At 39.4% G+C, this 12,269-nt stretch overlaps 1 protein-coding gene across 1 annotated transcript in view; it reads left to right on the top strand.

The window, feature by feature from the left end:
- Positions 1 to 9,150: 9,150 nt before the first annotated feature.
- The window catches only part of LOC129379591 (NLR family CARD domain-containing protein 3-like), a 50,674-nt gene continuing 47,555 nt past the window's right edge, over positions 9,151 to 12,269 (top strand). The window contains exon 1 of the mRNA XM_055060411.1: positions 9,151 to 9,213. Within this exon, the coding sequence (XP_054916386.1) occupies positions 9,211 to 9,213 (3 nt within the window). The 5' untranslated portion in view covers positions 9,151 to 9,210. The remainder of the gene's footprint in view (positions 9,214 to 12,269) is intronic.

Raw genomic sequence — 12,269 nt, 5'->3', positions numbered from 1 at the left:
AGTTTGAAGTTAACTCTAGTTTGCTAATTAAATATTTAGTTTGACACTATAACATTTATAACAGATTTTAACTTCAGCAGTTGGTGTGTATTTTCATAAAATATATGAAAAAGTGAAGCTAACTATTCACAAGGCATAGAGAAATTTTAGAATTTTAGTAGATCAATATTTGGTAGTTTGACCTCTACCAGGAAGTAAATTGTGTCAAACATCTCCTTGTGGAGATGTATGAAAATAATAATATAAATATATTATATATTTATATTTATTATATTATTATAATATATAAATGGAGTCAGGATAGAAAAGCAATTCCTTTTTTTCCAGAAGGAAGGAGGAATTGCAGTGATTGAGGGAAAAGTTGAAACGAGAGCTCAGGAATTTGTTCAGATCCAAAGTTCTGATAAATTTACTGAGAAAGATAAAAAGTCAAGCCATTACTGCAGCTGCTGGATTCAGGATGCTGCTTCTTCTTCTTCTTGGGCTCATTGTAAATGTGTGCAGCACCACCTGGTGGTGCTGGTTGGTAGAGGAAGTGCTGAAAGGTTGGAGGTGTTTGTCAGAGGTGTGTGATGATGGAAGCCTCTCCCTGGTTTGTGAGTCTGAGCTCAGAGATCAAATCTTGATTCTTGTTGAATCTTTGTTGAATGTGATGCAGCTTCTCCTTTTGAATGTTTGTATTTCTGGATATTACAGTGAGGCCACAGCAGGTTTTCAGCAGCAGGGCTGTTTAGTGTTTCATTCCTTCATCTGTGTGTGGGAGTGTGGATGGATCAGGTATCCAGGTGTTGATCAGAGTTTAGATTGATTGTATTTTAATGCTGATTATTAAATCAAGTGGAGCTTCCAGAAATGTTTCCTTAGTTTCCTGATGTCCTTTTAGGCTTCAGTGAGTTTCTTCAGGTTGTTACTGAGGGATTTCCTTTCTCCTCTCTGTTGGAGCTTTTCCTGTGTTTGGAGAAATGAGTTGTTCTGCAGCAGCACCAACTGTCCTTCCTACATCCACTGCAGTTTGCAATCCAGATGTTGGACTGTTCCTGTCTCAGTGGAGGACAATGTGTGTCTGAGAGACATGTAATGTCCATGTTTGCTGCTGAAAGAGACTGATGGTCTGACCCCCCTCCTCCTTTCAGGGTGGAGCCTGCTGGAGGCCGATTCTTGACTCCAGGTCTGAGGAAATGTAAGTGTGTTTTTCATCTGATTCATGACAACAAAGCAGCTCACATTCAACCATCTTCAAACTGTCACATCACTCATTCAGGAGTCAAAGTGTCAATAAATGATAAATAACTGCAGCTGGATTGTGTTTGTTCTCTCCATCAGATTCCTGTCAACTCACCATCGACACAACACAGTGAACAGAAACCTCAAACTGTCTGAAGACAACAGGAAGGTGACATATGTGGAGGAGCTTCAGTCATATCCTGATCATCCAGACAGATTGATCTTCCTCAGCTGCTGTGTAGAACTGGTCTGACTGGTCGCTGTTACTGGGAGGTTGAGTGGACAGGAAGAATTAAGATATCAGTGAGTTACAGAAGAATCAAGAGGAAAGGAAACAGTATAGATTCTAGGTTTGAAGGGAATGATCATTCCTGGAGTCTGAGCTGCTCTGATGTTGGTTACTATGTCTTTCACAATAACATAGAAACTCGTCTCTCCTCCTCCTCTGACTCTAACAGAGTAGCAGTGTATGTGGACTGTCCTGCTGGCATTCTGTCCTTCTACAGAGTCTCCTCTGACTCACTGATCCTCCTCCACACCTTCAACACCACATTCACTGAACCTCTGATTCCTGGATTTGGCTTCTGGTGGTCCAATTTTGCTTCCTCAGTGTTTCTGTGCTGAGCTGAGTCAAAAGAGTGTCCTCTTGAGTGAGAAACTTTCTCACAGCTTAAATAATATTTCAGCCTTTTCAGAAACTTGTGTTCATGGCTCCAAACTTTTTCTTGGTGAAATTCTTCAACACAGTTCTTTACCAATTTCGTCTTTTGGCAGTCCTTAAAAACATGGAAGCTGGGATTACTCCAAAATCCACATGTTGTTTTACTGTTTCCAGTCAAAGATTTACAATAAGTCTCAGGATGTTTTTTCTGTCTTGGTTTTTTTTCGTTTCACTCATCACTCAGATTTTTGGGAATTTCCAACAATATTTCTCAATCACTGAACATTTGATGTTTCTGTTAGCTCTTATTTTCTTAATACATATTTAATTCAAATGTTAAATACTTTGTTGCAGTTATTTTTCATATTTTTAGTGAACAAAAACATTTTTTTTCTGCATTTCATTCATTTGCTGCTCATCCATTACTTTTTCTTTTTAAATGTCAAGAGATTTTTTTCATAAATTCCCTTACAGTAAAACATTCCCATCTTTATTCTAGTTGATGAAGGCTAAGTGATGGTACTTGAAAATTAAACAGAGAAAATCTTGACATTTTATGTTTCTATCAGAACTTCTCGAAGACATTCTTTAACCTCTTAGTGGAGGTCCTTTGGTTTAGAAGTCTTTTTCATAGGGGTTGTGTCATGGAGAGAGTGATGTGCTTGTTTAAAGAGCAGATGGATTTACCATCTCTCCCCAACTGGCACCTTGCAAAACTGCACCCATTGCTTTCACTGCTCAAGCTCAGCAGCGAAACCTATAAGGTAACCTGACACACTTGTGGTCACACAATGATCTCTTAAGACAAAGAACCTCAACTGAAAGCTTCCTCAAAGACACCACTGGCAGGAAATGGACATTATTCGCAGTTCACATGATTCAGATTGAATTCAGAAGATTGAAATAGATTTATTTTTTCCATGCATTGGTTTCAAGTGCTTGAAAACAGATTGGTTGGACTGTTTGGATATGGTTTATTTATTCATTCACTATTAACTTAAGAGTAAATTATTAAATAATTACTGGAGATATTAGTTAAAGTCAAAATTAACTTAACTGTAATTAATATTTCTCCAATCATTTTGTAGGTTCTCAACCTACTCATGTGACTAAATGTTACCTGTTCAGATGCTGCTGATGAAATTTATTGCAAGAGAAGAAAAAAAGCATAAAAGATGTCACTGGCATCTCTCTGGAGGAAGAAAGCGTTTTTCAAGTTTGGGAAAACCTTAGAGGTCTTAAGAGAGGAAAAACTTGACACCCACTTTCTGCTGATCAGGGCTGAGAAGGTTGAGTCAATCTGGGGATCCCACTGAAGAGGCTCATTTTGAGATTGGGCATTACTGATGATCTCATTTACCTGGGCCTGAATAGCATAGATATTATCAAGCTTCTCAAATGTGTTTTCAGGGCTCAGTGTTGTAACTGTACACATTGCATTTATTTGTTCTGTGACAGGATGGTACGAGGGATCAGGTTAAGGTCTAGCTTGTTTGTTTTCATAATAGAGATCTAAACATATGCTGACCTTTCCTGTGAGAGTCACCTGCTGTTTTTGCAGGCCTGCAGGTACGTGCGACCATTCATCTGGAACAAGTACTGAGTGCTGTATCTAGGTGGAGTTAGGAGGAAAATGTTCTTCCCTATGCACACTGTTCCAACATTTTGTTTTCATGGATCTGCAACATCTTTAACATGGTCTTAGCTGTTTTAACTGACACTAAGAATGTCTGACTGATTTCCTGTATGTTTCTCCATTGACTCTCTACTTCTTCTGTCACATTAAATTCAGTAATTGGTTGTTCAGCAACATTTTTAATTATATGAGACTAAACCAGAAACAATAGATGCCTGTTTGCTGATTGTCACAGTCCAAGTGAATCTCAGTCTCTATCTGAGTATATATGAGTATATTGCATTTGACTATATTTGCTGTCATGGCTACCAGTGGTTCAGACAGGATTTCTGAGCTTGGTCTCAGTGTTTTGTGAGAGAGGCGATTCTTTCTCCAGTCACCATTTATTAAACTTGCCTGAGCCCCTGTGTCCCATAAAGCTCTCCTACATTATCAAGATGGCACTGGACAACACATCTTCTTCCAAAGAGACTGATGAGCTTGTTTTAGTGCAGTGAGGGAATATAACTCTCAGACTGAAGGGAATTCATTGTTTTGGGGATTACCTGGTGGCTCACAAGAGCATTAAGTGTTGGTCTACATAAATAAAATGTCACAGTGGGACCTGGGGGTAAACGGGTTACTGCTGGTCCCTCCTCATAAGCCCCTTCCTGTTTCCCTGTAAATTTCTCTGCTTGCAGCCATGAGAAATATGGCTCCAGAGGTGAACCAGTGCAGATAGATACCACCCATCCCAGCTTCTCTGCGTTCTTGGCGTCCTTTCGTTCTGACAGGTGTGAGCTTTGATGTTGCTGTTCCAGATTCTGCATGTAATTTCTTTATCTCCATCATATCTGCTCTGAGGCCTTCAATCAACTTCAGTCTCTGAATCTGGCCATTGACTTTGCACTTGTTTCCTCTTGATACATTTTCACCTCTTTTAATCTGTCTCCCCTCTCATTGTCTCTGTGTTGTGAGTGAAAGTGAATATTCTGAACTTCTGCTTGTTTTCCATTTAATCTCAATGGTTTGATGGAGCAGTATGTTTTGTTGCTAAATTTCAAGACTGGTAGCGTAATGTATCTTTTCAGTTAAAACCTCATCTATGATATTTTGGCGGTTCAATTTTGGGTTTAACTGGAACATCAGGGCTTCACTCAACAAACTTGTTTCCAGTGACTGCAGGAACTTAAGTTGGATCAGATTTGGCCTGAACTGCTCTGCCTTGTCTTCTTCCCCAGACATGCAGAGCAGTGTTTCTCTCAACTCTAGTTCTCTCAACAGGAAGGCTTGAGCAGACGCTCTTGGGTCTTGGGAGATGTTCATGCAGCAGGTCAGATGATGAGTCAATTTTATAGTTGAATATAACTGTAAGAGTGGGGAGTGTGAGGTCCAACTTCACTTCCAGCAGATCTCTGAGATGAAGGTCAGGGCTGACGGCGTTAATGACGGCTTCAGTCATTCTTCCTCAGAATATTTGTTCTTTCTGCCTGACTCCATCTGTTTACTGAGACTGCTGACAGAAAGCTTGTCTGTCTGTCCTGTTTCTCCCGTCTGGTTCAATATTTTAAAGTCTTTCTTAATGTGACTTAAGGTATTCTGAGGGTTCCAGGTGGATTTGCTTTCCTATCAAAGATGATTATCATTCTGTTCACCTTTACACCCAAAGCACCAATTTTCTCTTCAAGGAGACATTGTTCTTCTGCTTGCATCCGGTGAAGTTGCTTCTTTCTTGCTTGAGTTTTTCTAAGGCAGGAATTTCTGTCTTTGAGACCCAAATTCCACAATTTCATGTCTTTTCATTTACTGGAAACAGTCTAGTGTTATTGTTAGATTTCTAAATATCTTTTATTTCATATATACTCATTATCCTTATAGACTGTTTGACTGTTTGCTTCTAGAATGTGTGGCTTTTAGTGATGTCTACAGGAGGAGATAAGCATGCCAAAGTGGACGGAGAGGCCATCCATTCTGCAGGGCTGTGGCTGGCCTCACTCAAAGATTAAATGGTCGAAGTTTGTGACCCAGATATATGGAACTGCACTTAAGACCTCGCATGCAGAAAGATAGGAAACTACATTGTATAGAAAAGATATATAAATGTGTTAGCAGCAGGATTTGTTGTTTGCTCCTCCCTTAATTAGTAGCTGCTAAACTATGTAACCAGGGCTCTTGAATTTCAATAAAAGGAAAAGAAAGAGGGTAAACTCAGAGCAAGTTTGGAGTGTGAACCAATCGCTCCCTGTTCTTTCTCTCCTTGAGTAACACATTTTAATTCATTTTCCTCTTTTTTCCTTTGTCTATGTCTGTGTGAAGGTGTTTAGGGTATTTTAACCTGACAGTTATTTAAAAACTGCTGGAAAACTTGGGGCTTTTCACCATCCCGGAGTTAACCAGTTGTGGTTCCCACCATCCTTATTATCCTTCATCTGCCAGCCTCACTGCACTTTAGATTTTGACACATTTTGATTAGCTCTGGCTTCCCCAATGATCTTATCCAGTATCCATGTTGACTTTCTTCTAACATCTAGGTTCAGTTTTCAGGTAGGTTCTCTCAGAAGGCTTATTTTATCTCTTATTTCTTATTTTAATCTGGCTCACCAAGATTGTCACACACATGGCAACACATGGTTCTTAGATCAGTTTGCCAATAATATAAAGTTATAAATAAAACAGAAGGATTGTGCTTCAAAAAAGATGTTTTACCAGTTTGATTTGTGATAAAGAGCAACATTTCTTTAAATTATGTTTGTCAGATGAACAAATCATAGGAGCCTGAAGCTTCTTTTATACACATGGTAAGGTAAGATAAATTTAATGATATAGCACATTTTCAGCAACAGTAATTTAAAGTGCTTTCCATGAATTAGATGGAAATGCAAACAAAATAAACCAAAGAAAAGACATACAAGAGTATTATTAGTTCCCCATGTTTAAGAATGAGCTGTCTGTAATTTATAAACTAGTTTTTTCTGGGATGCTAGATAAGTATGTATCCTCAGGAGTTTATTATTTTATTTTGAATTTGTAAAAGTAATGATTACTCTACAGTTTCTAAACATAATAATAAAAACTAAATGTTCCTGTTGTGGAAGTAGTTTTTTCTGGATGTTAAGTTTGTTCTAATTCCTTTTCTGGTTTAATAGTGAGTACTTACATTTTTAAAAAGTAATAAGGTAAAAAGAGGAATATACATATTAGGGAAGTATGCACATAGTAAAATTCAGACAATTCAGATATGAGCGAAAGGTGGTGGCATGATGGAGTCTATCTGTTTGCTGTGTCTGTGTATTGCATTTTATGGCCATGAACCATGTAGCTCAGTCTCCCGTCAATAGTCTGATATGATGTATTAGATTAGGACATCCTTATCTAAGAGCATGTCCTTGGGTGCGTTCTGCTCCATTAATTTATTATTTCTTCCAGAAGCCCCCGTTCCCCATATCTGCATGTGGGTCAGAAGCTTAACCAGAGACATGACAGGATTCCATGCTTGGGAAAACTTCGATGATGACTGTAGCTCTGCCACTAAATAAAAACAACTCATGTTTTGTTCCTCATGCAACAGGAACAAAACAAAGCTGCAATGAAACGTTCAAGCTTGCACAATAATGAATCAACAAAACTGGTAGAACTAATTTGGTTAGACAAACCTTTAAACAGGACTCTATTAAAAATGTTCATTTCCAGGATTCCAACCACAGATAGATATTGGAGGAATTTGGCATGGTCTGTCATCACACATGTCTTCTGGGATTGACCACAAATAAAGACCTGGGAGAAAATTGAATTTGATTAAACCATCTTCACAAACTGTTACTGAATGGAGGGAAAAATTAAAACATGTTAACATAATAAAGTCTCTCACTGAACAACTAGAAATTAAAATACACAAATTTAGCTTTGAAAATATTTAATTTAAAAATCAAATGTTATTTTGGAGAACAACATTGTAGTTTGCCAAATAAATATTTACTTTGAAGTTAGATATTTGTTTCAAAAGTTATGCAAATATCCAGTTTATATCCATTTTAAAAGATTTTCTGACATGCTAAATAACCTGAAATATTGCAAAAAATGTTTTTACAATCATCACTAGTTATGATCAAAAGTAAGTACATCCTCATTTTTATCAGAACGTCTCTCTTTCATTAATAATTTATAAACCTGCCTCTGATTTTACTGTAGACCTTCCACTTCCTGGTTCTCCTGCTGCAAAAGAAGAAACTACAAACCAGAAGAGTTGTGACACGATCAGTTAAGCGACCTCTATCACATTTGCTTTCAGTTTTAATTACACTGTTAAGGTGTGGCTCCGATCATGTTGTTGGATCTTTATTTGTTTTTCAAATGTTCTTCAACTTTTTGGATCGTTTGAATAAACTGTAAGTTTGCTTTGTTTCCTACTTGAACTTTGTCTTCAGGAACTTTCCTGTATGTTTCTGCTCTCTAATATTTGGAGAGCAGGTTCACTGCTTATTTCTGCTCAATGTTTCATCTTTCTGCTGTTTGAAGATCAGTATTATATTACTGATGAACTGATGAACAGTATGATGAAAGGATGATGTTTCTTCGATTTCCTCTCTTTACAAAGTGCTTCATGTTTTTCTTACCTATAACCAAACTATTCTCCACCATCAAGGTCAGACAAAGTAAAATATCTATCTATATAATCTTTGATGTAGCATATAATCAAATCACTATAAATGATTACAATTTTTTATTTGTAGTGATTAAAAATTAACTAACTAAAATCCTTCCTGTTGTTCAGGTTGAATCAGTGAATGTAAATGTTGCTCCATGTCTCCATCTAGTGGACTGATAGTAGAAGTGCAGCAGCTGATGGCAGCTTCCTCTGCCTCTCTGCTGTCTGACTGCATTCAGAGAAGAAGAGCCAATCAGAGGAGGAGCAGCTGATCTTTTTCCAGCACTAATGATGTAAAGGATGATCAGAGTTGATGTGCAGATGAATGATGTGTGTTTCCTCTGCAGGTGAAGCTAGAAAGTGTGTGTGAGCTGATGTGGATTCAGCAGCATGGATCAGTGTGAGGACAGTGAGGAGGGAGTCCCTCCTTCTAAAACCACTCTGTGTGGGGAAGATGAGAGCCAGAGCAAAGGTCAGAGGTGAGGTCACCATCTCTAACTGTCCACAGCCCTTTTCACACAGCGTTCACTATATCAGGCCAGAACAGACGTGGTGATGAAGCTTCTGCTGCTCCTCTTTGCTGATTAAGTTTCAATCATCATGTTTCTGTCAGGATCAATGACAGACTCAAACCAGAACCAGAACCCAGCTGTGTCTCCTTTGAGAGCAACAAGTCAAAGGATGAGATCATTTTCTTTAAATCACCTGGATCTCCACCATCAGAGAGGTGAGATGTTTCTAACTGCTGTAACTGTGGAAACTGAACCAGTATGAATATCCCAGTTTTTATTTATTCTGCTGAGAGTGTGGAGTGATTCAAGTGTTACTGTAATCCATTTTCCTCTTTCTTACTCCTTTGTATTGTGTTCATGTCATGCTCTGTTTTACTGCTTCAAGTATTTTTAATGTGAAACTCTTGGTGATTTCCTCTGTGAAAACTGCTGGATGAATATTTCCTGACTTCCTAATTGTTCCTGGTTCCTCCACAGAGTGGACCAGCAGAGCTCAGAGGTTCCCAGTGGTCCATCTGTCCAGCAGCATCAAACACAGCTGGACTCCATATTTATGGTCTGTAAATATACAACTACTTTTCTATGGGTTCTGTTCACATTCATCTCCATGCTGCACTTTGTAGACCAGAGGACTGTCAGTCTGTCCAACATCCATCTGGCGTTTGGCTCCATGATTTAAACTCTGACGTTTCCTTCATCTATTATTCTGTTCCAGCTGCTGGAGGAAAACATTGTCACTTTTGTGAAGAACTGAAAAAGATCCAGAAGGTTCTGAGTCCAGATTACCGAGAACATTCCGAGAGTCAGAGAGATGATAAGGTGTTGGAAGGTGATGATGAAGAGCAGAGGAGGCAGCAGAGAGGCAGTGATGAAGATCACACTGAACTTCCTGAGGAGGATGAAACAGGAAAAGCTGGCTGACCGTCTGCATAGCAGTAAGAGGATTTGTACAAAGATTTGACCTGATGGATAAATCAGACATTTACTGATGTGGAATCATATTTATTAACATCATCTTAAAAATATTTTATTTAGTATTATATTTTTTTATATTTATATTTATTTATATTTATGTTTATTTAGAACATCTTGCTGCAGTTTGTCAACATCAACTTAAATCTGGTCTGAAGAAGAAGTTCCAGTCTGTGTTTGAGGGGATTGCTAAAGCAGGAAGTCCAACCCTTCTGAACCAGATCTACACAGAGCTCTACATCACAGAGGGGACTGGAGAGGTCAATGATGAACATGAGGTCAGACAGATTGAAACAGCATCCAGGAAACCACACAGACCAGAAACAACAGTCAGACAAGAAGACATCTTTAAAGTCCCACCTGGAAGAGATCAACCAATCAGAACAGTGATGACAAAGGGAGTGGCTGGCATTGGGAAAACATTCCTAACACAGAAGTTCACTCTGGACTGGGCTGAAGACAAAGCCCACCAGAACATCCAGTTCATATTTCCATTCACCTTCAGAGAGCTGAATGTGCTGAAAGAGAAAAAGTTCAGCTTGGTGGAACTTGTTCATCATTTCTTTAGTGAAACCAAAGAAATCTGCAGCTTTGAACACTTCCAGGTTCTGTTCATCTTTGATGGCTTGGATGAGAGTCGACTTCCACTGGACTTCCACAACAAGGAGATCCTGACTGATGCTACAGAGTCCACCTCAGTGGATGTTCTGCTGACAAACCTCATCAGGGGGAAACTGCTTCCCTCTGCTCTCCTCTGGATAACCACACGACCTGCAGCAGCCAATCAGATCCCTCCTCAGTGTGTTGACATGGTGACAGAGGTCAGAGGGTTCAATGACCCTCAGAAGGAGGAGTACTTCAGGAAGAGATTCAGAGATGAGAAACAGGCCAGAAGGATCATCTCCCACATGAAGACATCACGAAGCCTCCACATCATGTGCCACATCCCAGTCTTCTGCTGGATCACTGCTACAGTTCTGGAGGATGTGTTGGAGACCAGAGAGGGAGAGCTGCCCAGAACCCTGACTGAGATGTACATCCACTTCCTGGTGGTTCAGACCAAAGTGAAGAAGGTCAAGTATGATGGAGGAGCTGAAACAGATCCACACTGGAGTCCAGAGAGCAGGAAGATGATTGAGTCTCTGGGAAAACTGGCTTTTGTTCAGCTGCAGAAAGGAAATCTGATCTTCTATGAATCAGACCTGACAGAGTGTGGCATCGATATCAGAGCAGCCTCAGTGTACTCAGGAGTGTTCACACAGATCTTTAAAGAGGAGAGGTCTGTACCAAGACAAGGTGTTCTGCTTCGTCCATCTGAGTGTTCAGGAGTTTCTGGCTGCTCTTCATGTTCATCTGACCTTCATCAACTCTGGGGTCAACCTGATGGAAGAAAAACAAACATCTAAGAAGTTTTTATTATTTAATAAACCTAATCTAACGTCTCTCCATCAGAGTTCTGTTGACCAGGCCTTACAGAGTCCAAATGGACACCTGGACTTGTTCCTCCGTTTCCTCCTGGGAATTTCACTGCAGACCAATCAGAGACTCCTAAAAGGTCTGGTGACACAGATAGGAAGTAGATCACAGACCAATCAGGAAACAGTTCAGTACATCAAGGAGATGATCAATGAGAATGTGTCTCCAGAGAAAAGCATCAATCTGTTCCACTGTCTGAATGAACTGAATGATCGTTTTCTAGTGGAGGAGATCCAACAGTCTCTGAGTTCAGGAAGTCTCTCCACAGATAAAGTGTCTCCTGCTCAGTGGTCAGCTCTGGGTTTCATCTTAGTGTCATCAGGAAAAGATCTGGATGTGTTTGACCTGAAGAAATACTCTGCTTCAGAGGAGGTTCTTCTGAGGCTGCTGCCAGTGGTTAAAGCCTCCAACAAAGCTCTGTAAGGACACACATTGTTACTGCATTTATTTTTGATAAAAATCTGTCAGTGATGAGATAAATACTGAGTGTTGCTTCATCAGTTTGTTTACTCATACATTGTCTCCTCAATGTTGGCTACTAGCAGATGCTGAGCAAAAGAGAGACTGGCTCTCATAGGTGACTATTCATAATGCTACATGTTCAAGCAGCAGAAATTATTTTTCCTATTGAAGCCGACACTGGATTAATGCAGTTCATTACAGAAATTAATGTTTCTCTTGCCAGCCTCCTTGAAGGCTGCTGTATTTCAGTCGTTTAAGACTTTAGGCCCAACTATAGAATAAAGCTGTTCACAACACAGGTGAACTGCCATGTATTGTGCCAAGCTTAAAGATGTGGAAAATATGATATTCTTTTCAATCTGTGCAAAATGAATATTTGTTCAATAGGTGTTAATCTTTCAGGATTAACACCTATTAAACAAACACAGGAAAGACAAGAGAGTTAGATTCTTTCTTACTCACGAGGAGAACAGACAGTCATGTGCTTTCAGTTACAATCTTCTGCTGCTCTGAAAACACATTTGCCTGCTCCTCTCTTTTTATTGTTTTCAGGATCCCTGATCACAAAGAAACACTGTAACTCTAAAGGGAGGGGAAAAACTTCATCACATAGCGACAGCACCAATGACAATCACTAACTATAACACAAGGTATCTTGCATTAGATAGTCTCGTTCCAGACACAGGGTTAAACAGAGCAAGT

The sequence above is a fragment of the Poeciliopsis prolifica genome, unplaced genomic scaffold (genome assembly GCF_027474105.1).
Source record: "Poeciliopsis prolifica strain line A6 unplaced genomic scaffold, Auburn_PproV2 SCAFFOLD059, whole genome shotgun sequence".
In the NCBI taxonomy this organism is placed as follows: domain Eukaryota; kingdom Metazoa; phylum Chordata; class Actinopteri; order Cyprinodontiformes; family Poeciliidae; genus Poeciliopsis; species Poeciliopsis prolifica.
This window is presented reverse-complemented; position numbering and strand designations above follow the sequence as displayed.